Source organism: Amblyomma mixtum, chromosome 2, assembly GCF_055824585.1.
Source record: "Amblyomma mixtum isolate Tamu chromosome 2, ASM5582458v1, whole genome shotgun sequence".
Taxonomy (NCBI): domain Eukaryota; kingdom Metazoa; phylum Arthropoda; class Arachnida; order Ixodida; family Ixodidae; genus Amblyomma; species Amblyomma mixtum.
In genome coordinates, this window is record NC_143013.1 from 26,462,946 (window position 1) to 26,479,736 (window position 16,791).

At 46.4% G+C, this 16,791-nt stretch overlaps 1 protein-coding gene and 1 pseudogene across 3 annotated transcripts in view; both read right to left on the reverse strand.

Moving 5' to 3' along the window:
* The window catches only part of LOC149358752 (cytochrome P450 2J4-like), a 36,094-nt pseudogene extending 29,431 nt beyond the window's left edge, over positions 1-6,663 (reverse strand). The window contains exons 1-2 of the transcript XR_016288729.1: positions 6,566-6,663; positions 6,378-6,468 (exon numbers count right to left, since the gene is read on the reverse strand). The product of XR_016288729.1 is annotated as a cytochrome P450 2J4-like (transcript). The remainder of the gene's footprint in view (positions 1-6,377; positions 6,469-6,565) is intronic.
* Ipo9 (Importin 9) overlaps positions 6,641-16,791 on the reverse strand; it is a 31,662-nt gene continuing 21,511 nt past the window's right edge. For both annotated transcript variants that reach the window (XM_089570929.1, XM_089570930.1), the window contains 4 exons: positions 14,660-14,793; positions 13,612-13,727; positions 10,307-10,394; positions 6,641-9,864 (listed from right to left, as the gene is read on the reverse strand). In XM_089570929.1, coding sequence (XP_089427055.1) covers positions 9,671-9,864; positions 10,307-10,394; positions 13,612-13,727; positions 14,660-14,793 — 532 coding nt within the window. In that variant the 3' untranslated portion in view covers positions 6,641-9,670. The remainder of the gene's footprint in view (positions 9,865-10,306; positions 10,395-13,611; positions 13,728-14,659; positions 14,794-16,791) is intronic.

Below are 16,791 nucleotides of genomic sequence, written 5' to 3' on the forward strand. Positions count from 1 at the left end.
CAGCGCAAGGGTGCCGAACACGTACATGGTGATCGAAAACACGCGCTCCGTCGGGACAACCTTCAGTCTGCAGCTCGCCTATCCAGTTACTACTCCACTGAGTCAAATCAATAGATCTACATTCTGATGCATAAAATTATCATAGATGATATCGCACGTAAAAGGCGACGACAAACGACACGACAGCGCAGAAATCTGCTTAGAAGTGCCGGTTTCCAGTCCGTACACTACTTGGTCGACTACACTCGGATGTCACGTTAACGAGTAACTGCGCACAAGATAACCGCAGCACTGTCTGGAAGAGGGCAAATGTGAGTAGTGACGCACAGCACACACCCTCATACGTTAGCTGATGGAGCACAAAACGGCAGAAGCGAACACGTAAACATGCGTTCTATGCGCGGCGCCGGCGCGACCCGCAGTCCCTCGGGCCGCACGCGCCGACAGATGGCGACTGGCGTCGAGAGTAGGCGTCGAGAGTAGGCGAGAGTAGGCGTAAGGGCAGAAGTTCAGTCGAGATTAGACGTAAATCAGAGAGCTGTTGGAAGATTAGCACTAGGTGCCCACGGCAAAACCACAAACGAGGCAGTAAAAGGGGATATGGGCTGGGCATCGTTCGAGGCACGGGAAGCTAAGAGTAAAATACTATATGAAGAACGCCTGAGGAAATTGGACGATAACAGATGGGCAGCTAAGGTATTTAAATATTTATACAGAAAGAACGTTGACTCACAGTGGCGGAAAAGAACTAGAAAACTAACCAGTAAGTATGCCGGTCATGAGGACGGAGAAAGAAAGAGCATTAAACGACAGGTTAAAAACGCGGAAGTTAAAAATTGGATGAATTCAATGGAAAAGAAACATAGTGTAGAACTATATCGATTCTGGAAAAGGCAGATCAGGAAAGAATTTTTCTATGATAACTCAAGAGGCAGTGCCCTACTCTTTGAAGCTAGATCAGGGTGTCTTAGAACGCGCAGCTACAAAAAGAAATTTAACGAAGAAGATGACACATGTGCAGTGTGTGGTAGATCTGTGGAAACAATTGAACACCTCATAATCAAATGTGATGGTATCCATCCGGATGTCGATGCAGGCACAGTCACTCTTTCTGAGGCCCTAGGGTTTAAAGATAACAATGGTCATGTAAATAAATCTGCAGTGGAAGTCAGCAAAAAGCGATTGGAGGATTGGTGGCTGAAAAGCAGAGATGTGGCATAAGGTTAGAATAGTAGGAAACCGTAGGCAAAGTTGATGGAGAATCTTAATGAGAATTGCCAACACAGTAAAAAAAAAATAAAGAAAGAAAAGCTGAGCATGGTGGCAATTGCCACCACCCCGTTTCAAAGGGGGCGCTCCTATCCATCCATCCATCCAGGCGCGCGTCCGCAGCCTGCGTGCGAGGGTAAAAAAATCTGGTAGACCAGATTTTTTTACCCTCACACGCAGGCTGCGGGCGCGCTCCTACTCTTGACACCAGTCGCCATCTGTCGGCGCGCGCGGCCCGAGGGACTGCGGGTCGCGCCGGCGCCGCGCGTGGAACGCATGTTTACGTGTTCGCTTCTGCCGTTGTTGTGCTCCATCAGCTAACGTATGAGGGTGTGTGCTGTGCGTCACTACTCTCATTTTCCCTTTTCCAGACAGTACTGCGGTTATCTTGTGCGCATTTACTCGTTAACGTGACATCCGAGGGTAGTCGACCAGGTAGTGTACGGACTGGAAACCGGCACTTCTAAGCAGATTTCTACGCTGTCGTGTCGTTTGTTGTTGTCTTTTACGTGCGATATCATCTATGATAATTTTATGCATCAGAATGTAGATCTATTGATTTGACGCAGTGGAGTAGTAACTTGACAGGCGAGCTGCAGACCGAAGGTTGTCCCGACGGAGCGCGTGTTTTCGATCACCAGTACGTGTTCGGCATCCTTGCGCTGAACTTGCTCTTGTTCCCATTAAACACATTTCATGCACAGGATTGTAAGCACGACCGCTATCGATTTCAGCTGCTTTCTCCTCACGCATGTCAGAGGGATCTGGGGGGGTAAAGGTTTATCTATAGTATCTTTCAGCTGTTGGTATCTGCACTAGTTTGGTTGGTTTATAGGGTTTAACGTCCCAAAGCGACTAAGGCTATGAGAGACGCCGTAGTGGAGGGCTCCGGAAATTTCGACCACCTGGGGTTCTTTAACGTGCACTGACATCGCACAGTACACGGGCCTCGAATTTCTCCTCCAAAGAAATTCAGCCGCCGCGGCCGGGATCGAACCCGCGTCTTTTGGGCCAGAGCCGAGAGCCGTAACCACTGAGCCACCGCAGCGGTGCGGTATCTATCTTATTCATAGGAGAATACTATGCGCGATTTCATTTCATTTTCCACACTAAGCCAAACGGCTACGCAACGCTCTCACACGCGGCGAGAGCTCCTGAATAAAATAACGCGACTTCGGGCCTCAGAATTAGTAAAAGCTGGATTAGCTGCTCATATCTATTCAAGCTTTGATAAATTAAGCGAAAGTACGTTTTTATGCACCAAGTTGCATAAACCATGACAAAATTTGTTTTCTGTAGGCGCTGCGACTCAGTGAGCTCACAGCGGTAATTTGTTGATAAACTGGCGCGGCGACAAGAAAGCCCTGTTTGTGGAAGGCGGCGGGGGGTTTATGGCCGGCCGGCAGGAAGGAATAAGAGTGCATGGGAATTGGAACTGCATGCTAGCCGCACACCTAATGCTTGATACTGAACAAAAATTTTCTGCGGTGGAGCACCAAGACGGTATTCGATATAAGCACGAGCGCGTTCTAAGCGCCGGCACAGTTAACCTGAATATCAAACTAAATGTCATTAAAACGCGTCAATGTTATCGCTTTGATAACGTAAATACTTCCTGCAACACAGCCACGCAGCGGAAGTATGTTCGACAATGTTTTTTTAGCGCCCGAAGCGCGGCTATATGCAGGCGCGGCCGCGGAACTGCCGCAGCCCCGCAGTCCCCAAAGAAACGCCCGCACCGCGGCGCGCCAGTCGGTGCAAAATGGCCGCGCCCAGGAGAGGCCGTATCATGGGGGCTGCCATCTATGATCACGTGATCACGCCGCCATTATTCGCCTCCTGACCGCTCGGCGCGCGCCTCGTCGCGAAGGCTGCTGCGTCGGACGGTTCGGTTCCGACAGGCAGTGTTTCGGCTGATACTGTTGTAAAGGAGAGGGAAGACGACACTATGGTTTGGCCAAAGCTTGGAAGGACATGTGACAACCCTAATTTGATCACTTCAGGCGTGAAAACGCGATAGGACTTCGTGTCGCGTAGAGCCGCTGAGCTCTCCGCCTCTTCGAGCCAACGGACGGATCGCCTGAATGCTTGTCTTTGCATGCGCTGAAGGCTCTGGTTAATGTTTTTTTTTTATTGTTATTACATAAAACGGGAATGTTCCTGCGGCCTTACAGGTCGTTCGTGTACCTGCATGCAGACACTGCTGTAAAACGCTCACATGCACATCGTATGCATTTGTTTACAACCTGTTAACGGTGCTTAGGAAACCTGAAATATTTCCTACTGGTTGGATAAACATAGAAAGGCGACCAATATAAATAGACACACAAAGATTGACTATCATGACAGCAGTACCATGCATCAAGCAGCCGTCACAAGCTGGCGTGCAATCATTTCGAAGGATTCCGCGATATATTTGTTATAACGCGCGCATGGCAACGCGTTCATGCTAGACGAATTTCACAATAACGTCAGCCTCATAAAAAAAATTTTGGTACGCTCGACGCTCGATATGCGGACATGGAAATGCTCGTGATCTCTTTGGTGGTAATTAATCAGCTTCACTCTGAGCGTGCGGAGTCGCTTTTAGTGACTGTCTCGCATGGACCGCGAGCAAGTGACAACCGCCCAGCACAGCAGCCGTAAACCAAATGCTGTAATCCGAATACGGTCCACAGAAACCGCGCTACTTGGAGCGAAATTGAACAGTAGCACCAAGACTGCGTGTAATACACGGACTGACGGTAAGCGTTGTCAGCTCGCACGGCAGTGCGGTCCATAATAAACAGCAGCAGCATCTAGGAGCGCAAGTCGTCTTTTTTTTTTTTCGTTCCTAATTCGGCTTCGGGCGCTCCTTTTACTAATGGCCACACACCATCACTTACGATCAATGGGGTCTCAGCACAGTGCACAACTGAAAGCACGCCGTCATGGTTTCGGTGGCGGAACAGCTTCTTCATGCGGCTGTGTTGTGCACTTACCCTCGCAGATTTTCCAAGATCGAAACCTTCCTTTATTAGCTATCTAGCGCTGACGAACGTGTTTGTTGCGTTCGTCAGTTCGGAAAGGGTGCGTGTCGAACGGGCGTGAACATTGGCATTACCTACTTGTGCAGTTCGGTTCCGTGAAGCTCGCAAACGATTGCATCCCGCATCTTTAACTCTCTGTCGCAATTCTTGCAATCCACAGCACAGCACGTGTTTCCTCTGCCTTTTCACATCGTAGAAAGAACACATTCGGCAGCCACCCGCGATATTTCCACTGCTGCGTCGAGGCGTACACGCCGGCGACTTACGAGGCCAGTAATGGTGCAGTGTTCCGAGCGCACGTGTGGCGCCATCTGGTATCAAACGGAAGAACTGCGCGCTGTAAACGGTCTATATGGGAGATCGAACGGAGAAGTCCTTCGGGACCAGGCCTGTGTGAGAATCATTTCTCATCCTCGAAATCATTTCTCATTGCAAGCTCGGTCGTAAGACCTATCCAGCAGCGGATAAACAGCTCAGCAGAAAAGAGGAAATTATGTGGAGGAAACTGCAAACCGGGGAGTTTCCAAACCTCAACTGTACAGTAAATGGCATCCGGAAGTCTTTAATCCTAGACGTACACACTGCAATAGCATTGCAGACCTAGTCCACGTGGTCTGGACCTGCCCTTCCTATAACGACCCGAATAGAGATGTAGAATCCAGGGAGAACTTATTACTCAACCACCAAGCGCCCTGACCGCCGCCGAGTCCCAAGAGATTCCGGCCGATGGTTAGGGGAATGAATGGGGGGTTTAGGCTAAAAAGCCTTCTCCCCCGTCATTTTTGACGGCTGCAAATAAAAGTTATGGTTTGTGGGGGTTTAACGTCCCGAAGCGGCTCAGGTTATGAGGGACGCCTTAGTGAAGGGCTCCGGGAATTCCGACAACCTGGGGTTCTTTAATCGCACTGTACACGGGCCTCTAGAATTTCGCCTCCATAGAAATTCGACCACCGCGGTCGGGTTTCGACAGATGGCTCTGTTTTTAATTAGTTGCTTCAGCATAAAAATTAAAAAAAAAATGGCGCTTGCTAGCATTCACTATCATTAGCAGCAGACTGCGCGCCAAAAGAAAGTAGTCCATTTATTACGCTAGAGTAAAAAAAAAAAAAAACGGACTGTTTGACGACCAGGTAGGAGGGTGCGTTTATTACGCCAGCGCGTTCACTCGGGTTGGAGGAAGGAAATCTTATGAGAGGCGTCGTCTGCTACATTGTCTGCTGCGCATATGCAAGCACGCCAAGACGACGAGCCAACTGGCATAGTGGAGACCTCACCTCCGCCTTCAAAAAATATGACGTAACGGCCTCTCCTAAATTATTCCGGTATTCGTTAACCAGCTTACTGTAACGCATCTCTCCATTTTACTAGCCTTCGCTAGCCTCCACCATCGCCGACACTTCTACTTTTTGGGGAGCAGCTCGGATAGCGAGGGCCTCTCCTGGAGTCCCAAGAACAGTTGGGAAGCGCCCATTACTTACCCTAAAGATAAGCGGTGTCGGTGTGTGACAGCGATTTGCGAGTCAGGGCGGAGGCGCGGATGGGGAGATTTCTCCGTCAACATCGCCAGACAGACACTCAGCAATCCCGGAGAAGCGAGCCTCTCGATTCCGACGCTCTCCAGCCATATTTTTTTTTTTTTTCATATGGTGCGTAATTGTAAATAAATCCTCGTTCATTGTTTCAAAAGTGACTGACCTCCCGTATGTCATATTGAAAACGAACAGAGCATGAACGTGATACTAGAGATGTGAAAACGGGCCTGTGGGAGCGAAAGCTGGTTGTCATTAACGGCCCAGACGGGGTCCTCATCCTAGCTCTCCTGGCTAAGAAGCTCATAAACCGCTTCTGCGGTTCCGCGAAATCTTAATTCATTACTGCGACAGCCACCCCCTCTACCCGGCGCCTGCCAAGGGGCTGATTAAGGCGGAAGAGCGAACTCTGCGGCGCCTGCAGACAGGAACTCTTCTCTGTCCTGCCATCGCCAAACACTTTGATCCGAACATAGATGGGTGCTGCCAGCACTTTGGGGTGATCTGCGATATCTTTCACATGGTGTGGGCATGTACTCAGAATTCTCACCTAACCGAGAGGCATAGGAGACTGCCCTCCTCAACTGCTGTACACAGGAGTCCCAAAGGGCTCTAGTAAAGCGGGCCTCCACTGGCATGCACTGTGGGACAGAGGACACTTCAAAATTTTGTCTGAACATAACATCCTTCAATTCCATCATTTAATATAAAGGGTACAGCTAAGGAGGCAAGACTTACCCAACACAACTTGTAAAATCCTTTCTTCTTTCCCTCACTTTTTGTCCGAGCAGTGAATGGCAACAGCACAAACAGTCACTGGAATCAAAGAACCCTGCTGTGTCTGCCACCTCAGAGTCATTTATTAACAAGTGTTACCTTTTCCTTTGCGTGCCACAGGCAATGTGAAAGCATTGCAGACTTACACCTAAAACAGTTATAGGCTCTGCAAACAAGGCTTCAGCCAAGCTCTTGCAATCTTACTACAGCATCAGCCTAAAATTAAAAAAACAAAAAAACATGCCTTATAACTTGGATGAAAATACAGGATTCTTTTCAAAATGTGTTCTGCTGACAAAGCCAAGGGTTCATCAGTGCCAGCACAAAGGAGGCCTAAAGCAGAGTTAATGTGGGTGTTTAAATGTTTAACATGAAAAGATACTCAGACGGTCACGATTGTGATGAACATGAGAAATGCTGATTCCCGCTGCAACTTCAAGTGACTTCATGCTTGTTTTGACTTCCAGCTTCAAGACAGACTGAGCAATTTTTTAGATTCTCAAGCTACTCAAATGACATATACAGAATGAGAAAGAAGCACACAAGCAAGAAAAAGTTAGCATAATCTTATTCAGTCATCCAGATATAGAGAAACAAGCCAGAAGTTCTCAGCCTCAACAACAGTGCCAAACATCAAGAGATAAAATGCAGACAGCAGCCTGTGAAACATGTATCAGGGTAGTTTTGGCACGTGAGAACTCATCAGCGGACTCTCGTAGCACACCGACCTGCCGAGTTTGTGCAAGACCGCTATTCTTATATATATGTACATGGAACTATGTTTACAGACTGCATCATTCAGGCAGCAATAAACCGATTGGGTGGCCCATGGCCACACAGTCTTCACGGTACAGACACTACTTTTTACACCATACGGTAACTACGCAGCACAGTAAGAATATCATAGAGCACCAGTATAAAATGCAATGGTCTATTTACATCCCACTAGACTGTCAAAGCAAACGGCGAAATTGCAAACAGCGAAATTCCAACTTCAACATCGCATGAAATCGTTGGGCTCTTCTTTGATGATGACCTCTTCTAGTCAGCAACAGCTCTTGATATACACTGCTGAGGCGCAAGAAATGTCACGGCAAATGTGCAACTCACACAGTTCCACAACCTGCTCTGTGCATGCAGCTATACGAGTAGTGCTAGCAAGGAGACTTCAGCTGCCAAGTCGTAGCACAATTTGTCGCAGTCGTGACAGTGGTCCATACGCAGGTCACGCATTAAAGCAAGTGTTAACACACACTCAGCAAAACAAATAAAACAAATATGGCAAGCGCAATGCGTCATTCCCAAGGACAAATCTTTCTAGGTACAGCGTAAGAGACACTGTACTTGGAAAACAGTCAGCACATTGTCCACCCTGAAAGTGACAGTGTCAAGCATAATGTAAACTTAACTTTCTCAAACAAAAGGGGCATTACAATTGTTGAGATTTCAGAGACAAATGTGCAAAAATGAAATTTGTCATGCTTAGAGCTACTAAATGCCCTCTTTCAAACTTTCAAAGACCAGCAATTTATAGTGGTTACTCAGGCGACCATGTCAGAAAAAAAAAAAAAAGGATGGGTATCACCGTCCACTATGAGCGTCAAAACAGCAGCTCAAAAAAAGATCACCATAACAATGCATAACACATGAGATTGCACACAGTGCTTGGCAAGTTGCAGACACAAAGCTATACAATTGATCCTCCACTCAATGCTGCAAGCAAATTTCGGAATCAGAAGAAGCCCAGTAAGCTAGTATCTTTTTCTTTCAATGTGGTCACTTCAAGGCTCCTGCTGCTTTTGCGAAGTAAAAATGCTTCACAATGCAGAAGAAAATCTATTAGAACAAGGTGGAACACCAGGACAATACATAATAACAAACAAATATGGCGACTACTTTCAGAAGCATTCCTCCACTGTGCGTTATGTCAATTTTTAAAAACAAGGAACCAGAAATAGAGCTAATTATTCTGGTCATCCATTCCTTTAACGCAACATATATTTTTAATTACAAAATATTACAACTAATTATTACAATATAGACTACACAGAAAGCAATAGCTTTCACCTGCTTTGACCTTCACAACACCAACAGTGTCGCATTTCTCCTTCCTATAAATAAAGATAATAATCGCAATAGCAAGAACGTCATATTGAGCCTGGCAATAACCAGAAGAAACAGCCTGCCCACCTCTAGGTGGAAATGGACACATGGCCCTAAAGGTTCAATCTCATGCAGCACCAATGCGCTACAATCATCTTTCCTATCACATTAAATGCAATAAACATACCTGCACATGAAGAACCTCCATACAATCGAAATTAACATAACGCAAAAGAAAATCAATACACTCACATTTGCCTGTCTTAACATCCACCCTGGCTCCAATCCAAGTGAAACCAACCACAGCCAATATTTCCAAAGTGCTTTGCCTGCACAAAAAATCTCGACAGTTCTTATCCAGAACGACAACGTGACCCAAGAGACACGTCTCTGGCATGACTGGACACTGTAGCTAGTAGTGGAGGAGAGACTGAGTGCATAGCTAAAGCAATGCACCAATTCATGCCTTATGCTGCTCCATGACTTTTTCAAATGCCTACCTAGTTTGACAGCACATGCCGGGCGTCACCAACAATACGCCATTTCAGCGTACCTTCCATGCAGTACCACAGCAATTACCGTCACCACTACCTGAAAGCTATGCACGTACACTGTCGTATACACAGTGCAGGCAGAGTTAGGTCTGTCAAGGCACAGCAACGGTAATGATACAGCGGCAATACCAATTGCTCTCTACCAACACGAGCCTGCCAAGGTGGATATCTATGCACCTGCTTTCGGGAAAACAACCAGCAAAAAGTGACGCCTAGTATCACTCCAAGTACATTTTCCCTCTCAGCTGGCTAGCTCGTGCAAGACAGAGAAGGAAATTAAAGAACATAACGTTCCAATCACTTTTCGGCCACATATGAGGGGACACGCGAAATAACAGGTGGGAGCGCGAGTAAAAGGAACTGAAGCCGCTACAAAAGCAGGGGTCCACAGCGGTGACAGGGCCATTGGTCACGCCAGCACACCCGCATTCTGGAGAACCTGGAGCTCCTGAGGGGTGTGGTGTTCAGAGAACTTCGAGTAGAAGGGCTGCTGGGAAAGGCCACGCAGGAACTGAACAAGGCACGACTGCAGATCCATGCGTGAAATCGGGTCAGCCGCGGCGTCAGGATCGTCACTGTCATCCTGGCCATCCAGGTCGTACCCTGCAGACAACATGGCCAGCACCTCTTCACCAGATGTCTTCTTGCAGGCAGACAAACAACTTCGGTAATGTGGAAATGTGGTAGAATGGCTGCCCTGGACCGAGGCAAACAATGCACTAGGCAAAGGTATTTCAAGCTACTCCAGGTGTAGCAAGTTCATTCTTGAACTGCTCTGCTGCTGAGACTAGTTTTCAACTTCCATGCAGTTGTGACCAAATTTGATGCCCTCCATAGCGTTTCCTATGGCCCGCTCCTTCTGCCATTGCAGGTAAAAATGGTATGATTTAGCTCAGCCTGAATGCACTTTAGTTTTATGAGACCCTGCATGCACAAGAATATTCCACCAGAAAAATTACTGGAGAAGCACCAAGCTATAGATGGGTTTCAAGCAATCAAAAAAAAAAAAGAAAGGGAGAGAGAGAGAGAGACGGGACTAACATACCAGCGTAGTCTGAAGCAGGTGCGAAATGGCTCATGATGTGCTGAGCTCCATCTCCATCCATGTCACCTTCGTCCTCCCATTCTTCATCCTAGAGCGGAAAAGTCGGAGAGACCCAAACCAAGTTTTCAACTAACCCTGTGCAATCACACAGCTTGACACCACGTCTGCACTCAAACCGCCGAGGGTCAGACAGACTGCAAGAGGCTTCACAGTGAAGGCTCCAGGACTATCTTAAAAAAATGATGCATCACTAGATTTGCACAGTCCAAATTATTGACATTAACCTCATCACTGCCTACAATAGAGGGCAGAAATAAAACTCCGAACATTCTACATAATGGTACAGCAGAATGGTGCAAGTACATCTAAATCAACGGCGCTACAAACAGTCTTCCACATTAAATTTCATTTCATAAGTCATTTTCAACACCAAAGTTTCTCACCAGCGATATGATGCATTTGAGTACAGTCGAACCCGATTGTATCGAACTAAGTTAGATTGAATCGTCCTTTATATTGAATAACTTCTCAGCACCATAAAGCTACAACGTGAAACTACAGGAAAATGTACGGCTACATCGTACAAAAATTAGCAATAACATCCGACTGGTTGAACTTCGGGCAACTCCAGACGACTCAAGAAGTTGGTTTTCCCTCAACATATATCCGCTTTATACCGAATAACTTCTCTGCACCATAAACCAATAACGCGAACGTATAGAAAAATGTACGGCTACATCGTACAAAAATTAACAACAACAACCGATACGTCGGACTTCGGGCAACTCCGGTCGACTCAAGAAGTTGGTTTTCCCTCAACACATCTCCGGCGGTTAACTTCCCCGCAGTTCCGATCGACTCAAGAAGCTGGCTTTCCCTCAGCACCGCTCCGGAAGTTAGCTTTCCCGCATGAGCCTGCAGGTGCTACCAGTGCATCGGTTCCACACACTGCGCGGACCAATGATGACGCTGATTTTCCACGACTTAGGCGGCTGGCACGTAGCCGGCCAAGCAGAACATGCATTCATACTTAGCAGCGCAAAGAAACGAGGACCAAAAAGTTTCCCTTTCCTGAATAAAAATTCAGTTGATAGTCTGCGCTTGTGTTGTGTCTCCTCGTTCGCTTTGGTCCTCGTTTCTTTGCGCTGCTAAGTATGAATCCACACCAACTAGCTCAACTTTCTGTACTTGTTAAGAACATGCATTTTCGGCGCGTTGCGTCAGTTGTGCCCGCGCTGTCTTGCAGTTCGCACACACAGTGCGTGCTGCCAGTGGCAATTCGCATGGATTTCGTTGTGATTGTGCATGCGTGATGGCAGCCGCGTAATGGCAGAACCTCCCCTTTTCCATGAAACTGAAAATCATCACGCCAGTTGAACGAGGTGAGAAGAAATCCGAAGTTGCCGCAGCGTACAAGACTCCGAGGAGGACGCTAGAACCATTTTGTAGAATAAGGCTGACGTTCGGACTATGGTGGAGAAGAGACCTTGCACTCGTGATGCCAGACGTATACGTAGAGCTGCATATGAAGATGTTGAGGCAGCAGTGCACAAATGGTTCCTCGACGTTCGATCACGAAACAAGCAGAAAGCAAAGGACTTTGCTTTTGTTCTCAACAGACACGACTTCCATGGTAGCTTCAGTTCGGCGAAGTGCTTTAAAGAACACCAAGAAATTGTTGACAAGGCAATCACTGGTGAGAGCCGCGCCATGGACATCAACGTTGTGAATAAATTGATAAGACGCTGGCGTGTCGAGGCAAGTCCCATGGTAGGAAAATTAGCAAGGCTAGACTATCAGTGTTGTTCACCACCAACATGGATGGATCAACCAAGCTTTGACCATTCATTATCGGAAAAAGCAAGCCTTTGCAATACTTGCATATGCACTTTCAGTTTCGCTGGCCTACAGGTCCAATTGAAGGGCATGGATTACCTGCGAACTTTTTGCCAAGTGGCTAAGTCTTGGAATGACGACCTGATAAACAAAGATCGCAATGTCTGCCTCCTCACAGACAACTGCTCTGCCCACCCCCGCAGTGCTAGTTTCAGCAACTTCACTTCCTGTCGCCGAACAATATTACACTGGTGCTTCAACCCTTGGACCAGTGAAGGTTGGTTATAGGAAACGTCTGACTGAAAGGCTACTACAGAACTCGAGGACTGAAAGAAACCTAAAAATCGACCTCTTAGGCACTGTGTCTACGCGAGTGGGTCGTGGAATGACATCAAAAACGAAACTAAGCAGAACTGCTTCCAACATGCTGGTCTCTGCTTCCCCGGAGATGTGGCAGTCAGGTGAGCTCGACGAAGCCACCACAGGCCTTGATGATCTGTGAGACCAGTTGTCTGAATTTCCTGCTGCTATTTGTGATGGGGCTGCTGTAGGCGATTTTGTCTCTGCGGATGATGACGTTAAGACCACAGATGAAGACATCATTGCCGGCATCGCGGATAAGCAGGACACCACTGATGCAAATTGTCACGAGGACTTGACAGAGCCTGTTCCCATGTGCTTCGAAGTGCTCCATGCACTCAACATGGTTCATTGCTATTGCATGTCGATAGAAGGCAGCAGACTCAGCTGTTCAGTGTCCATAGATAACACTGAAAAATATGTTCTCTCCGACGCAATGAAGATGACAGAAAAAAATTTGCGACTATTTTGCTCAGTAATCTACACCAGTATGTGGCTATCATAATGTGGCTATCATAGAAATAAATTCTTTTCCATATCAATAAGTTATATCTAACACGAAGGCATTTTTTTTTTCTTTCGAGTTCGATATATGTGGGTTCGACTGTTACAACGGCTAGCTTTCGACAGCAAGAGAGTCAGACTAGAAAGGAGACTATGAGCACGGACTACAGTCAAACCCACTTATAACAATACCGGTTATAACAATATATCGGATATAACAATGGCCGGTAGTGGCACCGTCAACTTTTGCATGTGTTCTATGGTATTTTCAGCACAACCCTGTTATAACAATTATTGGTTATAACAATGGTATTTCCATGGCACTTCAGTATTGTTATAAGTGGATTTGACTGTACCTGAAGTATCATTCAAGCTAGGATAGAAAAAAAGCCCAACAAGGAGGCACGAAAAGTGGTGCTGAAAGCCGTAAAGCTCCGAGGTTCATTACTGCACCTAAAAACTTAGTTGGTGTGCAGTGGGACAGCACAACCTAATTTTTGATACGGTACTGATGCATTTCGTACATGGGCAGCTTAGCACAACTTTACCCCATTTTATACACTTCTCTAAACCAAAATCAAGAAGGGAAAAACAAGAGAACATACCTCGGAGTCATCTTCTTCCTTGTGCATCATGGCATGGTCCAGACAGTTGCTAAGCTCATGAATCATAAGTTTGTATATTTTAACCAGGACAGGGATTTCCGTCCACTGATCAGGATCTGCAAATCGCATTGAGCAGTGGCAAAAATAAGTTTACTTCATAACCAAAGTGCAATTAACCAATAATGAAGCTCACACGGGCACACCCCATCAACGCAAGAAAATGCTTTTCAATACCATCTAAGCACATGCTTTTAAACCAGCAGACAATGAGAGCCACTGCAGTTGGCACTTGCACTTCACGAATAAATCGCAAAATTTGAGAAGCATCAGCGCAATCTGAGGGTGCCAATCATTTTAGGCCTTTACCGAAATCAATGCGCTTGTACTTATGTTTATGACACACTGATATTCAAGGTTTTCTAGATACAACTCGACTATTATCATACCCCGCCAAAGACAACTCCAACCAGTTTTTGTTCTCCCTAAAAGTCAATTGTTTGGCCTTTTGTAGCTCTGCTAGCGTGCTTGAGTGGCAGCAAGCGATGCATTTACAGCTGAGAAGTGCGGTGTTAAAGGGGCATTATTTCTCACCACCGTATTAAAACTCGTGACAGCTGGCTAAAGTGGACAGCAGCATTGTCTAGCCCCACATATCCACAAGCAAACGAGAAAAGGGCACCTGACATTATCAAAGCTTGCTTGTGAAAACAGCTTGCGGCATCAATACCAGCATTCAATTTTATTAGCCTTATCTAGCTAATTTCCAGCCATCAGAATGCCGCTTGACTATAGTGTTAAACTGTCATCAGAACGTGGAAATCAACTGATAGTGGCCAATTTCAATCTGTCGTCTATGTCTTATTAAAGTTAAATTTTTCTATTAAGCAAACAAATGTAGCAATTAGAGCAGGATTCCATACACTTAATAAAGAAAGCAGAAAAGTGCCAACAAACAAAGCTGAAAAGCAACTGATTAACCAGTGATGAACAATACATTTCAGTGGCGATTCCAAACGAGTCAGGGATGCGTGGGGCAAGGCATACTCACTGGCGGCAGCCTTCGACCTTGTTCGAATGCCTTCATTCATATTGAACACCCGGTCCCCTTTCACACTGATGTCAACCAGCCGAGAGTCATTGGTCTGAATGCCATGCTCGAGAAGCTTGCACAGTGCCAGGATGCTGCAGCAGTTTCCAAGGATGAGTTTAGGAGAATAACAAAATATTGCGGGAAATTCAAGCGTCATTTGGAGCGAGTGTCACTTAAATGTTGGTGTCATAAACAACCAATCATTCAGATCTAGTTAGCGACACTAGCTGCTGGATGGGTTCACTCTGCTTGGTATATGTACACAGCTACGAGTGCCAGGGGTTCAAAGCCAGAACAAAAGACCATTGAAAGTGCATGCCCTCACATGTTACACCAAGGTTTTATTAGACTAAATTAAAGTGGAAAGCAACAAAGCTTGAATTAGTCCTGGCCTGGGGGATTGAACCCTGGACCACAACCTGCCCGAGGCAATCGCTTTATGAGCTAAGCTAACAAGGACAGCTTGCAGACCACAGGGCGAGGCCAAAGTGATCACACAGAATCTCGATGATACAATCCTGGCTGATACGAATTTCGGGGTGTTAGAAATCCATTAAATTGCCTGGCCTAAGTGCATTGTGTACAATGTGTAGAAATTCGGATGCTCCAAACACAGGAATTGATTGGCAGTGCGCGGCGTGCACATATGTTGCGATCGCCAGTTGCGCTGTATGCATTTCCAAAGAGTGAGCAGTGCCTGAGAGGACATAAATAAATCCTGTCAGCAACGGAATAGACCTGCATGAATGCATTTCCCATGCTTCTGCATACGAAATCTGTTCGCTTTGCATGGTACAAAATTTCGGATGATATGAACTTTTTCGCAGCCCCGTGAGATTTGTATCATCGAAATTCTGCTCGTAACAGTAAACAATAAACAACAAACCACAGCTTTATAAATTTGTGCTGGCACAGGTATCAATACAAAAAAACTGTGTTGAAACTAAAGAAAAGAAAGGAAACTAACGTCCCAGCCCATGCCACAGGGTATATTAGGTTAAGTATGAATACAGCTGGAGCGGCAAAGTGTGCTTAGTATATGTACCCCGTTAGTCAAAAGTAACCGAGCAGCAGGTTTTTGCTTCACAACCGTATAACGGAGCCATTATGGCACCCCTTAAGACCAAAAGGTGTCAGAACGTGAAGACAAGGGCTCACCTTATTTTACACAGAGGTAGAGCTTAAGGGCTGCCTTAAGTGCTTCGCTACGCGGCTAAGACACAAACCACCTGTGCCCGGTTACTTTTGACAAAGGGGGTACATCTCCCCATACACATACAAGCCACAGTGCAAAAGCAACAGCAAGCTATGCTCCTTGTGGCACTGTACACGGTGCCTAATTACAAATGCTTCGGAAACTGGAGTGACACGTACTTGGGCCTTATTTAAGTATAGTTAATGCACAATTGCAGGAGGAAAATACATGTTGCTGGATAGCTCGCAATGCTCCGTACAGCAGGCAGACAGCAAGCAGACCAGACCGGAAAGGCCACTTTAGCCAACCAAGTCCGTTTTCTTTCACCATACCCTCTTGACCATGTGCTTCCCTGACTTCACACTGCTTGCTAACGGGAGAGGTTTGCTGAGGCAGGAATGTGCCTTTCCTTATACAGTATAATCTCGTTACTACGAACCTCACATTAACGAATTTTTCATATTTACGAACTTTTTCAAAATCCCCGCCAAAATATCTATATTTTCAATGTAAAAATATTTCACTACTACGAATTTCAAAATACCGAACATTTCAGAATAACGAGCATAATTTATTTGCCCACCTATTATAAATGCACCTCATTATTACGAACTTACCCCGGAGAAGTGAGCAGACTCCCCGAGAGGCACACGCTAACTCTGCTAATCGCCAAGGGCAGGCATCCGATACAATCCAGTCCAATCCGAAGCCGCCTCGCAACCGGAAGTTGGCTCGTCTCTCCTCCTCCGTTTTTTTTTTTTTTCTCCCACGGTGTGCCACGGCCGGTCTCGACGCGCGCGCTCTCTCCTCAAGAGAGAGCGAGAGAGAGCGCGCGCGTCGAGACCGGCCGTGGGTGTGCATGTGACTAGACTACCTCCGCGCTTTTCTTTTTGTG